At 37.9% G+C, this 25,430-nt stretch overlaps 1 protein-coding gene across 7 annotated transcripts in view; it reads left to right on the top strand.

The window, feature by feature from the left end:
- The window catches only part of HEATR5A (HEAT repeat containing 5A), a 125,345-nt gene that overhangs the window by 27,129 nt on the left and 72,786 nt on the right, over nt 1–25,430 (top strand). For 6 of the 7 annotated variants that reach the window (XM_036258953.1, XM_036258945.1, XM_036258918.1 and 3 more), the window contains exons 7-13: nt 1,680–1,840; nt 3,801–4,056; nt 4,633–4,788; nt 6,165–6,415; nt 9,476–9,587; nt 19,312–19,464; nt 20,656–20,755. In XM_036258953.1, coding sequence (XP_036114846.1) covers nt 1,680–1,840; nt 3,801–4,056; nt 4,633–4,788; nt 6,165–6,415; nt 9,476–9,587; nt 19,312–19,464; nt 20,656–20,755 — 1,189 coding nt within the window. The remainder of the gene's footprint in view (nt 1–1,679; nt 1,841–3,800; nt 4,057–4,632; nt 4,789–6,164; nt 6,416–9,475; nt 9,588–19,311; nt 19,465–20,655; nt 20,756–25,430) is intronic. The other variant, XM_036258927.1, reaches the window with a different exon arrangement.

Below are 25,430 nucleotides of genomic sequence, written 5' to 3'. Positions count from 1 at the left end.
CTTGAATTACTAAATTGCTTCTAATGGATTTTCCTATTTCTGCCTTTGCCCCCTCTACAGTCTTCTCTTATTACAGAAGCCAAGTGACATTATTATATCAGCGCTCTGCTCAAGGTCCTCCACTGGCACCTCACTTCACTCTAATTCTTATAAGGATCTGTAAGACCCTTTGTCTTCTGCTCTCTCCTCATCTTCACACCCTGGCCTGTCTCCTACTGGACCCCTCCACTGCTCGGTCCACATCTCTCTACTTGGACTCACTGGGCATCCTATCCCTCCCCAAGGCTTTTTTTTTGCCTAAGCTATTTCCTCTGTCTAGAACAGCTTTTCTCCAGATATCTGCATGCCTAATTCTCTCACTTATGGAATTATGTTTAGATGTCACCCTTTCAATAAACCATACCCTGACTACCTTGTGAAAAAACACAACCACACTTCCCCTTCACCCCTAGTATTCCTGACTTGCTCTACTTTTTGCATAACTTTCAATCGGTCTAACATATACTGTATGTCTAGTCATGTACTGTTAATTGTTGTCTCTCTTTCCTAGAATTTATGATCCACAAGGGCATGGATTTTGTACTGTTCACTAATGTTTCTCTCCCAAAGGCCAACATAGATTTTTCTTTGTTTCCACTGATACCTCCTCTTTAGGCTAAGGAGTAGGAATTTTTGGTTCATACTTTTGATTAATGGGGGTTTATTTTTGTACTATACATGACTTGAATCAATAACAAGGGTCAGGGCTGTTACCATCTTTTTTTTTTTAAGTGAAAGGGAGAAAATGGGTTCTTTTTTTTTAAGGAGATACTATTCCCTAGATATTCACAGGGAGAAACAGCTGTGTCAAACTGAAGACAGACTAATCACTCTCTTTTTGGTTAATCCTCACCTGAGGATATTTTTTCCATTGATTTTTAGTGAAAATGTAAGGGAGGGAGGGAGAGGGGAGTGGAAGAAAGAGGAGGATTGATGTGAGAGAGACACATTGATTGGTTGCCTTGCACATGCGCCCTGACCAAGACTGGGGTCAAACCTGCAACCCAGGTACATGCCCTTGATCAGGAATTGAACCCAAGACCCTTTGATGCGAGGGCCAACGTTTTAACCACTGAGTAACACTGGCCAGGGGCAGACTAAGGGCTAACTGAGAAGTTTTAGTAATATTTGGCTTTGATTCCTTCAGAGACTAGGGATATAACAAAAGTTGTACTTGCAGCTGAGATTTTTTAAAGTAGGAAACAGTGGTTACTTTGTATTAAGTATCACTAAGAATTGTACATCATTTGGAAATATAAAATTATGATTTTGGCATTCTAATAATTTTAAAAGAAATTTCAAAACATTGTATTGCATTTTCATTCCTGGAAAACTAGGGCAGTTTATTTATGTTTTCACATGTTTTAGTATACTATTAGCCTCTTCTTTGAGGAAAAGAGAGCAATAGAGAATAATCTCAAAGTGACGTATACTTTAAGATATCACTGACATGATACTTCCATTATGATTTGCCCTCTGAACACTGTGTGTGTGTTAATGTGTATAATGTCCTGTAAATTTTGCATTTTGTTTTAATTTTTAGTTAATTTTTGTTTCAGTTAACATTCTAATAAAGGTCATGCAGTAAAATGTGGTCTACAAAATACAAATCACGTATTTTGTTTTGTTCTTTGTTATAGCAGCCTCACGTCAAAGCATTCGCAGAGTATCTCTGGAGGAAGTTCTGGAATTACTAGGAACAGGGTTTCTACGTGGGAGTTCAGGATTTCTTCGAGCCAGTGGTGATATGCTGAAAGGAACCAGTTCAGTCAGTAGGGATGTTCGAGTTGGAGTTACTCAGGTTAGAATCACAAATCAGTATCTGAACATAATTCTCACTGGCCTATAATGAAAGTTTTAGGATCTGACCCCAGGCAGAAGTGACACTATGCAGGGTCGTCACTTACACTCTTATATTTATAAATAGAAATGATGAGGCCAAAACACTTTTTAAAAACTATATTATAAAAGAGAGAACCTTATTCACTATAAACAAAGCCAACTAGATAGGCCATTACACGCAGTGTTTTCATTTCCTAGTAATGGGATATTTCTGTTTCTTTCCTTTGAAACATGAATATTTTGTTGGTTTCTAGGCCTTGTGCTTTCACGTATCTTGTGATTTAACATGTTTTCCATTGTGTTTATATGTGTATGTATAATTCCAAATTAAGCTATGAGGTACATATTATTCAGCATGGACAGTATTGTAGTTCCATTTTATATGGTTTCAACTCCTAAGTTTACATTACAGCATGTTATCTACGTAAGTGCTTAAGTTCTTGGTCCTAAACAAAATTTAAAAAGCTAAACTCTAGGAAAAGTATCTTAGAATAAAATAAAACAGAGGTCTCTGCATTCTTCCCTTGAATTATCTTGTTTTCTAAATGCCATTATGGTTAGAAACAAACCTGTATTTTTTTTTAATTCACCTTTGTCCTCATGGTTTTATACTGTATACTAGACTTCATGAAAATGTAAGCTGTCCAAGTATAATGTAAACTTTGTGTTTTTAAAAAATAAATTACAGCCCTGGCCAGTTTGGCTCAGCGGTTAGAGCGTCAGCCTGCGGTCCAGAGAGACCCGGGTTCGGTTTCTGCTAAGGGCATGTACCTAGGTTGCAGTTTGTTCCCAGCCCTGATTGGGTCTTGCAAGTGGCAGCCACTTGATGTGTTCCTTTCACGTCGATGTTCTCTCTCTCTCTTCCTCTCCCTCCCTCTTGCTCTATCTGAATAAAAAATGGAAAAATGTCCTTGGATGGGGGTTTAAAAAAAAAATTATATAAGAAAACTACTATCTTTGTATCTCTATAGTAAGATAAACCATTAACTTTCTTGAACATAAAGAGCAGTGACTTGTCACTATAAACTTACAGTTTATAGAACTAAAATTCCTTAAAGTTATGATATTGGAACATAGTTAATTTTTACAGTGTGTTCATGTTTGATTGGATTATCTTGTTCAGAATGTGAAAGGGCTTGAATTCTTTGTTCATAGAAGGCACAAACACATTTTACATATTAGCTGACTATGCTGACTATTCTGAAACTTTTCAGTCTGACCAAAATAAAATAGTCAGCATTAATGAAAGACTGCAAACTCCAGTTTGGCTTAATAAACAAAAAAAATAGTACTGCATTTAGCCTGGACAGTGTGGCTCAGTGGATTGAGCGTCATCCTATGCACCAAGAGGTTACTGGTTGGATTGCTGGTCAGGACACATGCCCGGCTTGCAGGCTCGCTCCCAGTAGGGAGTGTGCAGGAGGCAGCCAATTGATGTTTCTCTCTCATCAATGTTTCTCTCTCTCTCTCCCTCTCTTAAAAAAAATCAATAGCCCTGGCCAGTTTGGCTCAGCAGTTAGAGCGTCAGCCTGTGGTCCAGAGAGACCCGGGTTCGGTTCCCGCTAAGGGCATGTACCTTGGTTGCAGTTTGTCCCCGGCCCTGGTTGGGTCGTACGGGTAGCAACCACTCGATGTGTCCCTTTCACATCAATGTTTCTCTCTCTCTCTTCCTCTCTCTCCCTCCCACTCTATCTGAACAAAAAACAAAAAACTGTCCTCAGCTGAGGATAAAAAGAAATAAAAATAAATCAATAAAAACATATTTTTGAAATTGTACTGCATTTATCTTTGCTAAAGTGGCTATAAATGAGGAAAGGTAAAATAAATCTTATTAAGTATTGCATATTTTATGGAAGAGAAAATATTAACATAAAATAGAAATTACTTCATTTTGAAGGTAAAACTCCTTTCTTTTTTAGGCTTATGTGGTATTTATTTCAACACTAGGAGGAGCATGGCTAGAGAAAAATTTTGCTGCCTTTCTTTCTCATGTCCTAAGCCTTGTGTCACAGTCGCACCCTAAAGTCACCCAAGCTCAGACTGATGCTGTCTGCAGTCGCCGTTGTGTTTCATTTATCCTTCGAGCCACTATAGGAGGCCTTCTTGGAGAAAAGGCTCAAATTGCTGCTGCCAAGGATATTTGCCAGGGTATCTGGAAGTTAAAGAAAGTTGTGGGTATGGATCTAAGACAATTCATTTTAACAACCACTAAAGAAATTGCCCCTAAGGAAAAGCTAGACTGATATGTTACTATATTAATACAAAAAAACACTTTAATAATAGACAAGGTAAAGTAGTCAATATATAGTTTATAGTTGGTAATAACTATTATATATGTACAAATCTTAAAGGTTGGTAATAATAGTTCATCAGAATTCATGATCTTCCTATAGAAATTGATGCACTATTTTTGAAACAAATAATGTATCTCACTCAGTTCCTGTACTGTGTTTTAAGTCTGCTCTGCTAATTTTGTGTATCAATAAAATTGGAATATTTTTTAGTTTTCCATTAGTTCTCCCTTTCAGTGTCACTTGTTAAAGGAATAATAAGGGATCTATGGTTAGGTTGCTTGAACTGATTCAGTAAATTAGTTCAATTCTTTATTGGTGCATATCCCCTTTTTACTATTTTAGTTATATAGTGGAGGTATTAATTTTTGCTTTTATGCTTTTCCATTCCTAACACTCACCCGCTGTAATCTATTTTAGCAAAGCATTGTTGCAAAGTTAATTCTTATACTTCTATCAGATGCTGTGATGAGTGACGGTAATTTGGAAACCCGGCTTGGCTCCACAGATGTAGCAGCCGGCCAGCATATGCTAGTATGTGCTTTACAAGAACTTGGAAATCTCATACACAGTCTCGGCACCACAGCTGCGCCTTTGCTGCAGGATTCAAGTGCAGGTATCTGCTGCTGTGACTCATCACTTCCTTGTTTTACTTGTACTCTAGACAACTTTTTTCCAAGGGAAAAAATCTCCCTCATACAGCTCATTTCTCATAGATTCCACTGTAGATTTATTAGAGATGTTTTATGAAGCAGTATATAATCAAGATTATTTAAAATATGTATATATTTGAGGTGGGGTTTTTGCTATAAAAGGTTGTTTTCTGTCTTTCCCACCACCCCTACCCCACTCCATTTTCTGGAGTTGTTTAAGATAATAGAAAAATGGAGAAGTAAACTTGAACTCGTATTGTCTCATTTGCAGTGCAAACATTAGTTTGTATATGGTATAAATAATTCACTTCCTGAAAGTTTTTTGCAAGCAATCTGCTTTTTTAAAAATTATTTAATCACTGTGAGAGATAGTTCAAATTATACAAAGTTCACCCTTTTAAAGTATACAATTCAGTGGTTCTGGTATCTTCAGAGTTATACAACTACCACCACCATCTAATTCCAGAATGTTTCCATCACCCCAACAAGTCCTGCACCCATTGGTATTCACTCCCCATTTTCCTTTCCCCGAACTCTGACAACCACTAATCTGCTTTCTGTCTTTGTGAATTTGCCTGTGTGGATATTTCATATCAATGGAATCACACAGTATGTGATCTATTGTGACTGGCTTCTTTTATTTAATCACTGTTAAAAATTATTTTTAATGACTTTTATCCTTTGTGATACATATTACCTGTGGACTGAAGCTTTACATTATATTTTGTTTGTAAACTATTTATCCCAGGGTATTTAAGTAGCAGTCGACATGAACAGTTGTTACATGTTTTGATGAAGGTGTATATTGAATTACTGCAAATGTAGACATTTTTTCTAACTGGTAGTGGTATTTTACTGTCTTCGAGTTGGTTAGTAGTACATTGAGGACCTAGCAGACCCTTTAGTTTAACATCTTGTTTTCATATAAGAGCAATATGGTAGATAGGAAGTATACTAATTAGATATATATATGTGCCAAAAGGATATATTTTTTTAAAAAGGAGGATGGAGCATGGTGTAACATTTCTTATCAAAATACTTTTGTTACTTACTGATAATTTGTAATTGCTAGTAGCATTAATAATGATCTCAAAATAAAGTAAGTAGAACATTGGAACATTTAGGAAATACAATTTTTCTTTGTGTACTGACTTAATTTAAGCCAGTTTTCATGAACTATTAGAAGAAATAATTCTTGGATACAAAAGTTATTTACAATTATCATTTTTAAAGTCTGTTTTAGCTTTTGATAAAGATAATACTTTATCCATGTATTCCTTTAACAAAGTGAGTTTTATGTGTGTAGCTAAAGCATTGTTTGTTTTTTCTGTTCTTCCAGGCATTCTCGATAGTGTCATTTCAGTTATTCCTCATCCTAGCATTTCTGTTCGACTAGCAGCAGCTTGGTGTTTACACTGCATTGCTGTGGCATTACCTTCTTACCTAACGCCGCTCTTGGACCGTTGCCTTGAAAGGCTTACTATACTTAAGTCTTCACCTGAAGCAGTGACTGGCTTTAGTTTTGCTGTGGCAGCTTTGTTGGGAGCAGTGAAACATTGTCCTTTAGGAATTCCTCACGGAAAGGGCAAGGTAATGATTTCATTCTCTACATGCAACAGTGACAGTTTAAGTTTCTCCTGGAAATATCGGGGTCTTCTTGTGTATCACCCAGTCTCAGCCATGCAGGACAAATTTCTGAGCAATCAGCTGTATCACTTAAGTATTAACTATTATCAACATACTTAATGTGAAAATGGAAGGGTTGGGTAAATAATGTCTTATTTACACTTAAACAGGAATGCTTTCTGTTAAAAGTATCTCTGTTTAGTAAAGGAACTTGTTCCTGAAGGCTTTATTTTGCTACATATTTAGCTCTGCCATAAAGTATATTCTAAATCACATTGTAAAAGACATATAGAGCTGCAAAAGAAATCTTAAACTTCATTTAAACATTTTATTTTTTAAATTAAATATTATTAGATAAAGTAGATGCTTAATGCCCTTAGGAACCAAGATTGTTCATATTTTAAAAAGCGCCACAGTTGTAGAATCAAGAAAGTTAAGTAAAAGCCCATGTGTTAAATTTGAATAGAAAATATTACTATGTACTTATAATTTCCTATTTTTAAAAACACTTATATTCTCTGTCCAGTGAAAAGACCTAAATGCGTCCAGCCAGTGTGGCTCATTGGTTGAGTGTCGACCCATGCACCAAGAGGTCGCTGGTTTGATTCCCGGTCAGGGCACATGCCCAGGTTGTGGGCCCGATTCTCAGGGAGGGGCAGGTGGGAGGCGGCCAGTTAATGTTCTCTCTCATTGATGTTTCTGTCTCTCCCTCTCCCTTCCTCTCTCTCTAAAAATTAATAGAGAAAACAATTTTTTTTTTTACAAAAGACCTAAATGCAATGACAAGCAAGTAGCAGGGGACAACCCCTAGTGCCCAGGTTATGGTTCTAAATGCCATTTCCAACAAAGGAATCAGAGCTTCATGGAGGAATGGCTGGTTCCAGGTCTGGGGCAGAAAATGCACAGTATAGGCCTGGAATATCTGGCCAGAAAGCAAGGAAGAAACCACTTACACACTGTGTTCCTTGTAAAAGGCATAGGAGATAACTTAAGGGGCTCCCGCTGACCAAAGATGAGATAATGTCTGCATCATTACAATGGTGGCACATGTGGATTGAAATATACAAAGTATATAAGCCCTCATGAATTTATAGTGATACTAAAAAAAAGGTTCCCCTAAAATTTCATTGCTACCCCAAAATACAGTTTTCTAGGTAAATTAGTGCTTTTGAAGGTAGCGCTTTCAAACAGGTAAATGATATAGAACCTAGTGAATAAATAACCCAGTTTTAATGTGCAAAGAATTTTGAAGAAAACTGAAGAAAAAAATTTAATGAAATATAAAACAAAATATTTGTTTCTTTTTGACTAGCTGGCTAGGAATTACAATTTTCAGAGAGTACTGTTTCATAATGAAAGCCTCCATAACCTGGGCCTCACACACATATAAGTATTTCTTTTAAAATAAATTACCACTATTCATTTCTTTCTCATTGTCACTCCTGTGTCTTTAATGATGAATATTCCAGTTTATCTTCCATTGTTAAAACTTTGCAAAAGTACATAACCATTACTTAAAAAAATTTTAAACTATTTTGACTATTGCCAGCACCATTTGAATTAAGGTGATTGACAACTTTGGGAAGTGATAGCTTCATTTTAGTTTATTATTTTAGTTATGTTCTAAACTAACACATCACATCTTGCTAAGCAAAGAATTACCATTACATTTGTTTAAATTAATATCCTCAGATCTTACTAGTTTAGGCGGATAGGATTGGGTTGTTTGGTCTTCACTCTTTGAGTGTTATCCATTGACTGTAAGGCTACAAATAGTCCTAAGTTAGCAGTAAGTAGTTGGTTGGTTGTTTTAAAATCCACTAGCCTTCCTCTTTAGAAAATGTACATTCCAACTCATTGCTGCTTCTCTAGAAGTGATTGGTAACAGATGTTTTCTCAGGCATATTAAATACCTGTTGGCCTTTGTACTATACAAGCATGCATTATTCATAAATGTGAAACATCTGGTTTTTCCTCTCAGTTTATAACACTGCCTACTTCATAGACTTTTAAAATAGAACATTTTAATGAATCTTACTATACTAAGTTTATTTTTTATTGTTGACATTATTACAGATGTTCCCTATTTTCCCCCTACTTCCCCACTCCTCCCAGTCACTGTCCCACCCCAGGCCTTCAACACACTGTCTGTATCCTTGGGCTATGTGTATACCCGTATAAGTTCTTTGTGTATAAGCCGTATAAGGTTAATCTCTTCCTGTGCCCCCTCCTCTCTGAGATCTGTCCGTCTGTTCCATATACCCATGCCTCTGGACCTATTTCGTTCATCATCTCACTGTACTTTGAAACTTTCTTTAGAGTGAGATTATTTTGAAAACTTTTTTTTTATCCTCACTCGAGGACATTTTTCTATTTTTGTTCAGGTAGAGTGCAAGGGAGAGAGAGAGAGAGAGAAACATCTATGTGAAAGGGACACATCAAGTGGCTGCTTCCCGCATGACCCCAACCAGGGCTGGGGACAAATCACAACCAAGGTACGTGCCCTTGACCAGAATCGAACCTGCAACTCATTGGTCTGCGGACCGATGCTCTAATCGCTGAGCCAAACCGGGCAGGGCTCTTTTGAAAACTTTTAACCTCTATAGTATACAGCCGCTCAGATATCAAAGTAGTATGCAAAATTTTTAAAAAGCAAGATTCCTGTAATGAGGGTTTCTCTGGTAGTTACTAAGATGGTTGCTTAAAACTGAAAGTAAGTTCAGATCTACACAGCTAAAATTAAACAGTTGAACAATGTTGTCATACATGCTCTACAAAGAATTATTGGGTTTCTGTGTACACCTAGTGTGCCAATATTTACTCTTCAAATTTTACTTTTTTATATATATTTTTCTATAAGACATTGTCCTGTGGTATAGTTTATATGAATGACAGGTCTTTATCACTTACCTTTATTATATATGAGAGTTAATTTTTCAAAATTTTATTATTAGTTGCTGTCATTTGTCTAATAGCCTCTAAAGTGATTTTTTTTTTTTGCCTTGTTCTTTTACATGTAAATAGATTATTATGACACTAGCAGAGGATTTGCTGTGTTCTGCTACTCAAAACAGTCGCCTTTCAGCTCAGCGCACACAAGCTGGATGGTTATTGATTGCTGCTCTGATGACATTAGGTAACAGTCTTGTGAAAGGTTTACACAACTATGAACTTCATGTTTTCTGAATGTAAAATATGGTAATGGACGTTTTGACCAGACTAACTTTTAATATATACCAGAATTTAAATATCTACGCGAACATTTGTTTTCTAGCCAGTCAAGACCAGTTTATAAACCCTAAGTAGGATAAGTCAGTTTGATCATCTTTCGGGCTTAACTTTGAATGACTCTGGCTTCTCCAAATATCATTCATATCCATCTTCAGAAAATAACATTTCCAAAACATAAGGTCAGCAAGAGAACATACCGTACTTTATGAATCCATTTCTGTAATTGTTGTGGGAATTGGTAACACCAATAAGGTAGTTACATTGAAGAGTATAGGGCTCATAAAAATTATATATATATATATTTTTAAATCAGTATTTTATGGTCATGACTATTATAGTTATAACCTGTAACTTTGAAACTCAATTTTATTCCTTAATTAAAACTTTATTTTTGTTTTAAGTTTCTACTTCATAGTCATGTAATTTATTGCTAGAATATAAAAGTGACTGAATTTGACCAATAAATCATTTTGACATCACCAAAGTGATTTGATCTAAAAGGAGCTTAAGTTAAAATAATCAATCATAAATGAAAAAACTACTTTAAGTGATATTCTTTAGATAATTAAAGAGAAATATTGGGCTAGATCAGGGTTTAGCCTATAGGCCAAATTTGGCTTGCTGCCTACTTTATAAAGCTTATTAGCTAAGAATGGTTTTTACATTTTTAATGGTAAAAAAAAAAAAAAAGGCTATTTTGTCACATGGGAATTATATGGAAATCAGTTTTCAGTGTTTGTAAATAAAATTTTATTATAGTACAACCACAATCATTTGTTTACATATTACTTGTGTCCTTTAGGTACTACAGTAGCAGAATTGAGTAATTGCAACAGAGACTGTATGGCTTTAAAAGTCAAATATAGCTCTGGTCAGTGTGGCTCAGTTGGTTGGGCATCGTCCTTTGTACCGAAAGGTTGCTGGTTCAGTTCCCTGTCAGGGCACATGCCCAGGTTGCAGGCTCAATCCCCAGTAGGTCCTGCAGGAGGCAGCCTATGGATGTTGATATTTCCCTGTCACATCCATGTTTCTCTCTCTCCCTCTCCCTCTCCCACTCTCTCCCTTCCTCCCTCTCTTTCTCTCTCAAAATCAATTAAAAAATTAAAAATGAATAAATAAAAGCCAAAAATGCCTGTTAGCCCTTTACAGAAAATGTTTGTTGACCCCTGTAATAAATCATCATTTCACAATGTGTTTGGTATAATGTAGTCAGGATTTTATTTGCCTTTGGCTGGTTGTTTCATGCCTGCCATATTGATACTCTTTTTTTTATGTTTTTATTGATTTTTTAGAGAGAAATAGAAACATCAGTGTGAGAGAGAAACATTGATGGGCTGCCTCCTGCATGTCCCCTACTGGGGATTGAGCCTGCAACCCAGGCATGTGCCCTGACCAGGAATCGGACCAGTGACCTATTGGTGCAAGGGTTGGCGTTCAACCACTGAGCCACAACGGCAGGGCTCACTTAGTCTTTTATTTTTTTAAGGAAGCGATAGGAAGAAAGAGAAACATCATTGAGAGAGAACTTCAATTGGCTGCCTCCTGCATGCCCCCCACTTGGGATCAGGCCCACAACCTGGTCATGTGCCCTGACTGGGAATCAAACCAGCGACCTCTCGGTGCATGGGTCAATGCTCAACTATTGAGCCACACCTGCCTCACTTACTCTTAATTACCTTACTTTGGTTTCCTTTTTTAATTCTAATTCTAGGTTTTTGGTGGGGGTTTTTTAGTACTGCTTTATCAAAGAAAATAGCAAAGAATGTTGAATTAGTATTGTTTTGCTGTAGGGATTAAGGATGGTCTCTTTCTTAAAATCAAATCAGAAGAAAAATGAAGAAATTAATTACATTTTAATCTAGTAAACTGCATGCATTTTATAAAAGATTGGTTTGCGAGGATAGAGAAAAATGGTGGCGGAGTGAATGGAAGCTACACAGACCATCTCCCAGGACCAAACTAGAATTACAACAAAAATAAAGACAAATGGTCAGGAAGGGGCAACCGAAAGGCAGCGTGGAGGACCACATTGCCAGGGACACTGACTCTATCCTGGTAGGCTTGCGAGGATGCGAGAGGGGACCGGGAGCCCACGGTCCGCAGTGGCCTGGGCTGGGACCTGCTGCAGCTTCAGCTGGGACCAGAGGACTGGCTTGGACCTGCGGCCCCGGCTGGAACCTGGTGCAGCCTCGGCTGGGACCAGCGGCCTCGGCTGGAAGCTGCGCCCTCGTCTGGGTCCTATGGCCTCGGCTGGGTCCTGTGGCCTCGGCTGGGACCAGCAGCTGCCTCGGCTAGGACCTGTGGCTGCCTCGGCTGGGAGCTGCCACAGCCTCAGCCGCCCTTAGGTGGGAGCAGCGCCCTCGGGTTAAAGTCTCAGGTGGCTCCACGGCGCAGAGCCAGGACAGAGGCTAAATTGGCAGCAGCCACTCACCTTGGGCTCCGGCAGAGGGAGAGCAGACTGGACTGGAACTGTGTGGGTACACTTGGGATTTGGAGGGTGCTCAGAGCTTTTGCTGAGTGCAGCCATGCAGGACTGTGGTCATCTTACTCCTTCCCAGGGCCCTGGGGAGAGGCAGTGGCCCCTCCCTTGGAGATTCAACCCCACCCGGTGGCCATTGAAATGCTAATTAAGGCCCACCAACAACCAGTATCTGCCCCACACTCTGGAAATCCTCTTACACTGAGCACCTGAGGGAGTTGTTCAGTCAACTCAGAAACCAAGGTTCTTCGGGTAACCTCTACTAATAGCCTCCAGGCAAAAAAGCTAGAGGATAACTACCATTCCCTGGGCTAGCAACCCTAACCAGGAAAGTTAAGACTTGACAGTGGTGTTTAAAGTGGGTCCTCCCTGCCTCATCGAAACCCAGGAGAGGGAGCCACAAACAGCAGAACACCAACACCCACAGGGAAAATTTGGCAGACTCCAAAGTCCACTGTGATAGCCAAATGGTGAAAAACAGAAACAAAAGCCAAATGAAAGAACAAGAGACCTCTACCGAAGATGAGATACATGAGGTGCAGTTAAGCAAGTTAACAGAACCAGAATTCGGAGCCATGGTCTTGAGGAAGCTCAACAGCGTGTACAAGGACATGAGCACCATGAATAAAGACATAGAAATGTTGAAAATCAACCAGTTGGAAATTAAAAACCACCAAGAAGAAATGAAGAATGACATATCAGAAATAAAAAAACACATTGGAAAGTCTAAATAGCAGACTACAGGAAGCTGAGGACCGGATCAGTGAATTAGAAGATAGGGTAGAGAAAATCAACCAATCAGAAAACCAAAAGGAAAAAATAATTAAAAAACAGGAAAACAGCTTAAGAGAACTGCGGGACAACTGGAAACGTAATAACATTCGCATCATAGGAGTCCTCGAAGAAGAACAAAATAAGCAAGGGTTAAAGAATATATTTGAAGAAATAGTGACAGAAAACTTTCCTAATTTGGTGAAGGAAGAAGGTATTCAAGTTCAAGAAGCACAGAGAGCCCCAAGTAAGAAGAACCCAAACAAGCCCACACCGAGACACATAGTAATCAAAGTGTCAAAAATTCAAGACAAACAATCCTAAAAGCAGCAAGAGAGAAGCAACAGGTTACCTACAAAGGAAACCCCATAAGGCTCTCAGCTGACTTCTCAACAGAAACACTACAGGCCAGAAGGGAATGGCATGAGGTAGTCAAGGTCATGAAAAACAAGAATCTGAATCCAAGACTACTATACCCAGCAAGGCTATCATTCAAAATAGAAGGTCAAATAAAGAGCTTCCCAGACAAAAACAGGCTAAGGGAATACATTAGCACCAAACCAGCACTGCAAGAAATGTTAAAAGGACTGCTGTAATTAGCAGGAGAAATGGGAAGAAAAATAGAACCACACTAAACAAAAATGGCAATAAATAAGTACATATCTATAATCACCGTAAATGTAAAGGGATTGCATGCTCCCATAAAAAGACACAGAATAGCTGATTGGATAAGAAAGCATGACTCATCTGTATGTTGCTTACAAGAGACCCACCTCACAACAAAAGACTCTCATAGGTTGAAAGTGAAGGGATGGAAAAAAAAATCTTCCAAGCAAACGAAAAGGGGAAAAAAAGCTGGGGTAGCAATACTCATATCTGATCAAATAGATTTCATAATGAAGGCCATAACTAGAGACAAAGAAGGCCACTACATAATATTGAAAGGATCTATCCAACAGGAAGATAAAACCTTGATAAACATATATGCACTCAATATAGGAGCAATAAAATATATTAAAAATTTTCTGGAGTACTTCAAAGGAGAAATCGGTAGCAATACAATCATAGCAGGGGACTTCAACACCCCGCTGACATCACTGGATAGATCCTCTAGACAAAAAATTAGCAAGGAAACAGAGACTCTAAATGAAGCACTAGACCAAATAGATTTAATAGATATCTACAGAGAATTACACCCCAAAACTACAGAATTCACATTCTTCTCAAGTGCACATGGGACATTCTCAAAGATAGACCACATGTTAGGGCACAAGTCTCTACAAGTTCAAGAAGACTGAAATCATATCAAGCATCTTCTCAGATCACAATGGCATGAAACTAGAAATCAATTACAACAAGAACATACAAAGACATTTGAACACATGGAAGCTAAAAGGCATGTTATTAAACAATGAATGAGTTACCGAGGAGATCAAGGAAGAAATGAAAAACTTCCTGGAAACCAATGAAAATGAAGACACAACAACACAAAATCTATGGGATGCAGCGAAAGCAGTTCTGAGAGGGAAGTTCATAGCACTACAGGTCTACCTCAAAAAACAAGAAAAATCTCTAATAGATTATCTAACCTCACAACTTGAACTAGAGAGCAAACAACAAGAAAACCCCAGAGCAAGTAGAAGGAAGGAAATAGTAAAGATCAGAGCAGAAATAAACGACATAGAGTCCAAAAAAACAATTCAAAGGATCAATGAAACAAAGAGCTGGTTTTTCGAAAAGATAAACAAGACTGATGGACCCTTAGCTAGACTCACCAAGAAACAGAGAGAGAGAACCCAGATACACAAAATCAGAAATGAAAGAGAAGTAACATCTGACACCACAGAAATAGAAAAGATCATTAACAACTACTAGGAACAATTATATGGCAACAAGTTCGACAATCTAAGCGAAATGGACAAATTTCTAGAAACACATAGTCTCCCAAAACTGGACCAGGAAGAGTAGAAAACTTGAACAGACCAATAACAACAGAAGAAATTGAAGATGTAATCAAGACTCTCCCCGGAAACAAAAGCCCAGGCCCGGATGGCTTCACGGGGGACTTTTACCGAACATTCAAACGAGAACTAATACCCATTCTCCTCAAACTATTTCAAAAAAATTCCAGAAGAAGGAAGACTTCCAAACTTGCTTTATGAGGCCAGCATAATTCTAATTTCAAAACCAGAAAAAGACACTACAAAGAAAGAAAGCTACAGGCCAATATCCCTGATGAACATAGACGCCAAAATCCTGAACAAAATACTAGCAAATCGGATCCAGCAATACACCAAAAAAATTGTTCACCATGTCCAAGTGAGATTCATCCCAGGGATGAAAGGCTGGTACAATATTCGCAAATCAATAAACGTGATACACCACATAAATAAAATGAAGAATAAAAACCACATGATCATATCAATAGATGCCGAAAAAGCCTTTGACAAAATCCAGCATCCATTTCTGATAAAAACGCTCAGCAATGTGGGAATAGAGGGATCATATCTAGACATAATAAAGGCCATATATGAAAGACCTACAGCCTGCATCATACTCAGTGGGCAGAAACTAAAAACATTTTCCTTAAAAACAGGAACAAGTCAGGGATGTCCACTTTCGCCACTCTTATAAGAAAGTGGAAGCACATACCCTGATCATGGATTGGAAGAATTAACATCATTAAAATGTCCATATTACCCAAAGCAATCTATAGATTCAATGCAATCCCCATCAAAATACCAACGGCATACTTCACAGAATTAGAACAAGTACTTCAAAAGTTCATATGGAACCAAAAAAGACCTCGAATAGCCACAGCAATCTTGAAAAGGAAGAACAAAGTTGGAGGGATCGCATTACCAGATTTCAGGTTATACTACAAAGCCACTGTAATCAAAACAGCCTGGTACTGGCACAAGAACAGGCATATAGACCAGTGGAACAGAACAGAGAACCCAGAAATGGACCCAAAGCAATATGCTCAATTAATATTTGACAAAGGTGGCAAGAGCATACAGTGGAGTAAGGACAGCCTCTTTAATAAATGGTGCTGGGAAAATTGGACAGCTCCATGCAGAAAAATGAAACTAGACCATCAACTTACACCGTACACAAGAATAAACTCAAAATGGATAAAAGACTTAAATATGACTCATGAATCCATAAAAATCCTAGAAGAAAATGTAGGCAACAAAATTTCAGACATCATACACAGCAGAATTTTCACTGACACATCACCTAAGGCAATAGAAACAAAGGAGAAAATGAACACATGGGACTACATCAAACTCAAAAGCTTCTGCACAGCGAAAGATACAATCATCAAAACGGAAAGGCTACCCACTGTATGGGAGAGCATAATTGCCAATGATATATCAGATAAGGGGTTAATTTCCAATACATATAGAGTGCTCATACAACTCCACAAAAGGAAGACAAAGAACCCAATTAAAAAATGGGCAGAGGACCTAAATAGACACCTCTCCAAACAGGACATACAAATGGCTAAGAGACATATGAAGAAATGCTCAACATCGCTAATCATCAGAGAGATGCAAATTAAAACAACAATGAGGTACCACCTCACACCTATCAGAATGGCCGCCATCAACAAATCATCAAACAAGAAGTGTTGGCAAGGGTGTGGAGAAAAGGGGACTCTAGTACACTGCTGGTGGGAATGCAGACTGGTGCAGCCACTATGGAAAACAATATGGTGTTTCCTCAAAAAATTAAAAATTGAACTGCCATTTGACCCAGTGATCCCATTTCTAGGAATATACCCTAAGAAGCCTGAAACACCAATCAGAAAGAATATATGTACTCCCATGTTCATAGCAGCACTATTTACAATAGCTAAGATCTGGAAACAGCCCAAGTGTCGCAGTAGACGAATGGATAAAAAAGCAGTGGTACATATACACAGTGGAGTACTACGCAGCTGTAAGAAAGAAAGATCTCTTATCCTTTGAGACGACATGGAGGGACCTGGAAAGTATCATCCTAAGTGAAACAAGGCAAACAGAGAAAGACAAGTATTATATGATCTCACTTATTTGTGGAATATAATGAACATAACAGTCTGAGGAATGGGGTGGTCCCAGAGACGTGGAAGTGGGGTACAGACTGACAATCCCCAGAAAAGGGTGTGGTGGGGGAGAGATAAACCACAGAACTTATATGTATGTATGCATGAACAATGGACATGGACAACAAAGCTGGGGACAGGGCAGGGAGGGATGGGGAGGGGCAACCAGTAGGCGAAAAAGGAGAAACATCTGTAACAAAAATTAATTAATAAAAATAAAAAGTAGACAATAAAATAATCAAGAATTTAAGTCAAAAAAATAAAAATAAAAGATTGGTTTGCAAATACCCATTCATTTTATCATTAGGCTAACCTGTTCATATGCAAATGAAGAAGTTTTTCAATGATAATTGCATAATGTCGACCATTATATAAATGCTTATTATGAGACAATCACTGTTCTATATAAACTCATATAAGTCTCAGAAACTGTACAGTGGGGTAAATACTATTATGATCCCCATTTATACATGAGGTGATTGAAGCAAAAAAAGTTTGGTAACTTAAGGAAGTTTATGCAGCACGTGGATGGAGCCAGGATGTTAACCTAGGTGTTCTCATTCCAGAGCTCGGGGCAGTTCTTTGCTATGCTGCTGTACTGAAGAAGAAACACACACGGGCAGTAGAACACAGGAATAAGAAATAACGAGTACTTGTAGGAGAATTTTAAGATAACCTCAGAACTTTAAAGAAAATTACCTGGACCTGGCCAGTGTGGCTCAGTGATTGAGCCATTGAGCCATGTACCAAGTGGTCTCAGGGTCGATTCCCAGTCAGGGCACGTGCCTGGGGTGTGGTCTCGATCCCCAGTAGGGAGTGTGTGTGCAGTAGGCAGCAAATTGATGTTTCTCTCTCATCATTTCTATCTCTCTCTCCCTCTCCCTTCCTCTCTAAAAATCAATAAAAACATTTAAAAGAAAGATAAAATTACATAGGGAGAAAAGCTGTAGGTTTTGGTTCTTATACTTTTTAAATTTTTTTCTTAGCTGATAATGCTAGCAAATAAAATACTATCATTATATGATGCCTTTCATTGCTGGCTTTGTGTATTTATGATTTCTTAGTTCATACATGATATTGCTGTGAAATCTTTTTTTTTTTTTTTTCTTTTAATTTCATTTAGACCCAGCCTGTGTGGCTTAGTGGTTGAGTGTCAACCCCAGCACCAAGAGGTCGCCGGTTCAATTCCCAGTCAGGGCACATGCCCGGGTTATGGGTCCAATCCCCAGTGAGGGGCATGCAGGAGGCAGCCAGTCGATGTTCTCTCTCATCGATGTTTCTGTCTCTCTCTTCCTTCCTCTGTCTCTAAAAAGTAATGAAGAGCCCTGGCCAGTTTGGCTCAGCAGTTAGAATGTTGGCCCGCAGACCAATGAGTCGCAGGTTCGATCCCAGTCAAGGGCACATACCTTGGTTGTGATTTGTCCCTGACCCTGGTTGGAGTCATGCAGGAGGCAACCAGTCGATATGTCTTTATCACATCAGTGTTTCTCTCTGTCTCTCTCTCTCTCCCTCCCTTGCTCCCTCCCACTCTATCTAATGACAAATAGAAAAATATCCTCAGGTTTGGAATTTTTAAAAATAAATAAATAAAGAAAAAAAAAATTTTTTTTTTTTAATTTTATTTAGCCCTGGCCAGTTTGGCTCAGCAGTTGGAGCATCAGTCCACGGACCAAAGAGTAAATGGTTTGATTCCCCATCAAAGGCATGTACCTGGGTTGCAGGTTGGATCCCCGGCCCCAACTAGGGTTGTATGGGAGGCAACCTGTGTCTCTCTCACGTTGATATTTTTCTCTCTCTCTCCCCCTCCCTCCCTCCTTCTCAAAAAAATTCCATTTAGATGTATCACATCTAATTTTTGGTCTGGAACAAGTTGCTGTCAAAAGTCAGCATTACTTTCAGGATAAATGTTGTTTGTTACCAAAACAGTAGTATCTTGCATTTACATGGTACATTACAGTGTTTCAGACTACTTAAAGGGCACTATCATTTGGATCAGACAAGCCCTTGGAGTCAAACAGTGCAGGTGGTACGGGCTTCACTTTATAGATAAAAAAACTGAGTCTCAGAGGTCAAAGCAGTAGTGAAAGAGCTGACACTAGAGCCCAGACTTAACTGTTCATTCCTTGTTTTTTCTCTCTACTCCTTGAGGTCGTAATTCATTCAGTAGTACATTCATTGAAACCAGAATGTAAAAAAAAGGGAAAAAGTATTGCAGTAAGGTGTTAAAATAGATTTTTAAGTAGCAGCCACTTTGGGGTTATTTTAAGTGATAAATGGAATAAATTACAGGTCCTGCAGTTGTCGGTCATCACCTTGCTCGAGTTCTGCTCTTGTGGAAGTGTGTCTTTCCAGTGTCTCCTAAAGATCTAGAAACAGAAAAGAGCCGAGGAGATTCATTTACATGGCAGGTGACCTTAGAAGGACGAGCTGGTGCACTCTGTGGTAGGTTGAATTTAGTCTTTTCACTCTCTTTCCTATGGCTCTTCCCACTCTTCAACTTGACACATACTTGTATGTTTTATTTAATTTAAGGCGGAAATACATTTTTCTGGTGATTTTTTTAAATTGAATATAATCGATTATATTCAATTGGTGATTATAACAGAAGTATGTGTAATAAACCAAATTTAAGAATTCTGACCCTGGGGGGAAGGGAAGAGATAAACCACGGAACTCACATGCATGTACGCATAACCAATGAACATGGACAACAAAGCTGGGGACCCGGTGTGGGGGATGGGGAGGAGGGTGTCAATGGGGAAAAAAGGAGAAACATCTGTAACAAAAATAAATTAATTTAAATAAAAAAGACAAAATAAAAATAACAATTTTAGTCTACAAAAAAAAGAATTCTGATCCTTAGCATAACACATTTTACTAGATGCGCTCCGGTTGAGAAGTGTCAAGATTGCTTTTTCTTAAGTAGGCATTCGTTCCTCTTTTCAGAAATGTTAGGGTTGGATTTAATTATCATTGATTAAGCATGTTTCCATTTAGTGTTTTATATATGGAAGTTGTACCCTTTAAAATATATAGGCCATTAAAAATAGTGTCCACTATGAAAACTTGAATAAGGAAGGGTGTGATCCCTAAAAAGACATGAATGCATTTCATTCATTTTAATAATGTTTATTTATAGTAGTTTTTTTTACTCTTAAGAATGGAAAACAATTTTGAAATAAATCTCGAAACTCAGCCTAAATATTTATTTTATTCTATATGTGAAATTAACTCCTTATAAAAACAAGTGTTTCAGGTAACATCTACAAAAAATGTAACATGCTGACTCAAATGTAGCATGGTTGTGCAGAACTAGTATAGAACTGGCAAACTTCAGGGATAAGTTAATTTATTCTTCTACTTTTGAGCTAAAGAGCTGAGTAAAACCCAGGAAAGAAACATCTTTGTTAACTTGGTTGGTGATCTCTTTTAGTAATTTGAGAAAGGTTTTTTTTTTTTTTGGTTTGAATAGAAATAGAAGGCACTAGCTTCCTTTTTATACTCGAGTTTCAAGAATTTTTTTGTTTTTAACACGTGTTTATTCCTCTAATAAATGTGCAAATGTAGCATCATTGAATGTTTTTTTCACAGTTCATTACACTCTGCCAAGTAAAGGTTTGTTCTGTTTTTCAGCTATCAAGAGCTTTGTTTCCCACTGTGGTGATCTCCTTACCGAGGAAGTAATTCAGCATCTCCTTCCACCACTTCCTTGTGCAGTGGATTTGCTAACTCAGTAAGAATCTGCTACTTAGATTTGATTTTTTAAATGTTTAATAGTGCCCTGGCTGGTTTGGGTCGATGGTTAGAGCATTGGCCCGTGGACAGAGGAGTCTCAGATTTGATACCTGGTCAAGGGCATGTGCCTGGGTTGTGGGTTTGATCCCTGGCCCTGATCAGGGTCATGCGGGAGGCAGCTAGTCAATGTGTCTCTCACATTAATGTTTCTCTCTCTCCCTTCCACTCTATCAATGGAAAAGACTCCCTGAATGAGAATTAGCAAAAAAAAAAAATTTTTAATAGCAATCAGTTACCCTCTAATTATGTAATATCTTTTAAGTACAATAATAAGGCCAGTTTCTATAGTTGGTGAATGATTTTCCTTTTGCAGAGGAAGGCAAATATTTAGTTATGTGTTTTGTTTTTTTAAGGCTAGGGTCTTGAAAGAAAAAGTGTAATAAAAGGGAAGGAAAGCCCAGCCGGTATGGCTCAGTGGATTGAGCGTTGTCCCATGGACTGGGAGGTCACACATGCCTGGGTTTCCGGCTCAATCCCCGGTAGGGGGCGTGCAGGAAGCAGCCAATTAATGTTTCTCTCTTACATCAATGTTTCTGTCTCTCTCCCTCTTCCTCTCTCTCTCTAAAAAATCAATAAAAACATATTAAAAAGGAAGGGGGGAGGAAAATTACTTGGTGGATAATGCATCTTCTATACAGTCAGATTTAACCAAGAAATTAAATATTAAGCTTATTAACCTTTTCAGGTATGTGTTTTATTGGTTTGTTTGTGCTTTTCTGTGTTCCTAAGAACCAGATGCTTGATAACAGCTTCAGTTTGTTGCTGTTTATATTTTTCATACGTCTGACTTAGGCATATATGATGAGAAAACAGAAAATCTAGTATATGTCACAAGCATTGTGATTTCTAAATTAATAAAATGTATAGTTTAGAGAAAGTCATTCAAAAAGTATTTAATGATATAACATTTTGTTGATACAGAAAAATATATTTAAGATGTGACTTATAAAGCATAATATAATAGAATAAAGCACAATACCTGTGAGTTCATCTAGAGCAGGGGTTAGCAAATGTTTGCTGTAAAGGCCAGATAGTAAAATGTTTGGCTTGCAGACCACATGTATAGTCTCTGTTGCACCTACTCAACTCTCTTGTTACAGCTCAAAAGCAGTCATAAATCATCTGTAAATGAATCCATGTGGCTGTATTCCAGTAAAACTTGACAAAAACAGGCAGTGGGTCTAGTTCAGCTACCCCTGACCTAGAACATTAACAATACTGTTGAAGTCCAGTGTGCTCCATTTGAGTGCCATTCTTTCTGCCTTTAGAGATAATCATTATCCTGAATGTTATGGTTGTCACTCCCTCACATTTTTAAAAAGTGTGTCATGTATATTTTTCCCTAGCACATTGTTTAGTCTTATTTGGTTTCGATCTGGCATATGTTATCACACTGTTACTGAGCCTTAACTTTTTTATATTTAACATTATGTTTCTAAATTTTATCTATGTGTAAATTTGTTCATTCATTTTGATTGCTGTGCAATATTTGTGTGAATATACAGCTTTTTATTTATCTCCTGTCAATGAAATAGCCAAAATATTTTCCAAAATTCTTGTGTATTCTATAAATAATATATGTGAATACACTGATTCACTTCTTCACCAACACTTATTCAGACACCAGTTTTAGCCCATCCAGTAGGTATAAACTAGTATCTCATTATGATTTTTATATATCTGATTCCTGATGGTTTGTGTCTTTTTATGTACTTAGTGATCCTCAGTATTTCCCCTTCCATGAAATCCCTATTCATGCATGTCTTTACCTGTTTTTAGGTCAGATAGTTTTTTGATTAACAGCCTTAATTTAAATGTCAAATATATCAATCTTTTACTTTTTGTCTTTTTTTTTTTTTTTTTAATTTTGAGAGTACATTTATTAAAGCTGGGGACAGTGAAACAAGGGCTTAGGATAAAAGAAGCAACAGGAGAGAGCCTAAGTGGGGCTGCTTTGGCTCCCTGGAAAGTAATAGAAAAGGGAGTCGTGGAGACAGGTTCAGGGGGTTAGCCTGTAACGAGCTGCCGCTGCCCATTGCTCCCCTGGTTACAAGTCAAGTGGGGACCGATAGAGTTTAGGGGATGCTACGCCTGCGAGGGAAGAAAGGCTTGGGCATGTTCCCAGGAGGAAGAGTATTCCTGTTTTTGATTTTTAAGATCCTCCTTACTTCATAGTTATAAAGGTACTTTTTTATATTTCTCTCTAAAATGGTTAAGATTTTATCTTTCAAATGTAAGTCTTTAATTAATCTGGAATTGGTTTTTGTGTTTGGAGTGATATGTGTTAATATGGATAATAAATTGTCCCATGCTTTAATAAAAAAAAGTTCATATTCTAGTTATTGCCATTTGCTTCTGTCATGTATTATCTATACGTGGACTGTTTCTTTGCTCTCTGTTGTGTTCCACTTGTGTGTTTGCCCATTTCTGTGCCAATACCACATCGTCTTTATAAATAAATTCTAGTGCCTGTTAGAGCAAGCTTTTTGGCCTCATTCCTCTTTAAGCATATTTTGGCCCTTACACCTTTGATCATGTACTTTTGAAATTTTTTTTTTTTAATCCTCACCCGAGGACATTTTTCCATTTTTTATTCAGATAGAGTTGGAGGGAGAGGAAGAGAAAGAGAGAGAAACATCGATGTGAAAGGGACACATCGAGTGGCTGCCACCCGCACGACCCAACCAGGGCTGGGGACAAACTGCAACTGAAGTACATGCCCTTAGCGGGAACCGAACCTGGGTCTCTCTGGACCGCAGGCCGATGCTCTAATTGCTGAGCCAAACCGGCCAGGGCTGCTTTTGAAATTTTAATTGTAATTGCACTGAATCTGTATATAAATTTGAAGATAACTGACATTTTTACAATACCCATAAAACATGATAGCTCTCTCCCCTATATTTGAGGTATTTTATAAAGTATAACATTTTTTTCATGTAAAAAAGTTTAATGTCTTTTTAAAAATTATTTTCAGATATTTTGTATTTGTCATTGCAGTTATTAAATAAGTAATTGGAAGTGGGTGGATGGGTATGTATAACCTCTTTATTGCTATTGTATAAAAATGTAATTGATCTATTTAGCCACCTTTTTTTTTAATTGAAGGGAGGAAGGGAAAGAGAGAGAGAGAGACATCAGTGTAAGAGAGACACATCAGTTGGTTGCCTCCTGCACAACCTGGACTGGGGACAGGGATTGAACCTGCAACCCAGGTACATGCCCCCTTTGGTCCACAGGCCAAAGGTCTCACCACTGCGCCAAACTGGCCAGAGCTAGCCGCCTTTTTTTAAAATATGTTTTTGTTTATTTTAAAGAGAGAGGAAGGCGGGGAGAGAGACAGAGAGACAGAGAGACATTGATGTGAAAGAGAAACATCAATCCACTGTCTCCTGTGTGCACCCCAAACGAGGACCAGACCTGCAACTGGGGCCTGTGCCCTGACTGAGAACCAAAATGACCTTTTAGTACATGGAATGATGCTCACCCAACTGAGCCACAAAGGCCAGGGTTATCCAGCCACCTTTCTAAACTCTCCTATATTAAACATTTACTTGTAGATTCTTTTGGATTTCTTCCTTTATGTTTCTCATCTATTCATTCATATTCTCTCTTTCACCTAATGTGCTAACTAGATAACTGCCATTTAAAACTGAATAGAAATGGTTAAAAGGAGTGCTTCTTACGTTTCACAAAGAACAATGACATTTGCTACAGGATTTTTAGTTAGATATCCTTTATCAGGTTAAGAAAGGTAAGCTCTTCCTAGTTGGCCATGATTTGTTTAGTTTTGTTCTTTTGTTTTTATCGTGAATGGGTTTTGATTTTTATTAAATGGTTTAATCTGATAGCTTTAACAAATTTTTATTGACCAGTTTTTTATGTAGTTGCAGTCTTTGAGGTAACGTGAGCTTGAAATAGTTATCTTAATTATAAACATCCGGCCCTGGCTGGTTTTGCTCAGCAGTTATAGTTCAGCCTGCCAACAGAAGGGTCATGGGTTCGATTTCTGGTCAAGGGCATGTTCCTGGATTGCAGGTTCAGTCATTGGCCCCAGTCTGAGTCATGCTAGAGGCAACCAACTGATGTTTCTCTCTCTCTCTCTCCTCCCCCTCCTCCCTCCCTTCCACTCTCTCTGGAAATCAATGGAAAGATATCCTTGGGTGAGGATTAACAAACAAAAATTATAAACATCTAGATTTGGATTGCTTATACTTGAGTTTCTCCATATATATATTCATCAGTGAGACCCACCTGTCTGTAAAATAGTCTGGACCTGGTACTTTCTTTGTGGGAATTTTTTTTTAACTATATATTTTATTTTGTTAAATGTGTTGACTATTTGAAGTCTGGTTTGGATGTTTGTTTTGCTTGTTTGTTAGGTTTTTCCAGTTTTCCCAATGCATCTTCATCTTCAACTTTTTAGCATGAGGTTGTTCTTAGTATTCTCTTATCTTCTTAACCTCTGCTATATCTATATTGTCCCTTCTTCCATTCCTGATAAGATTTTTTTCCTTTTTTTTTCATTCCTGATAAGTTTTGTTTATGCCTTCTCTTTTATTTTACCTGATCCACCTCATGAGAGGTGTGTCTATTTTATTAATCTATTCAAAGAA

This window comes from Molossus molossus, unplaced genomic scaffold, assembly GCF_014108415.1.
Source record: "Molossus molossus isolate mMolMol1 unplaced genomic scaffold, mMolMol1.p scaffold_m16_p_1, whole genome shotgun sequence".
NCBI lineage: Eukaryota > Metazoa > Chordata > Mammalia > Chiroptera > Molossidae > Molossus > Molossus molossus.
The sequence above is the reverse complement of the archived record's forward strand: the minus strand, read 5'-3'. Positions and strand labels throughout refer to the sequence as shown.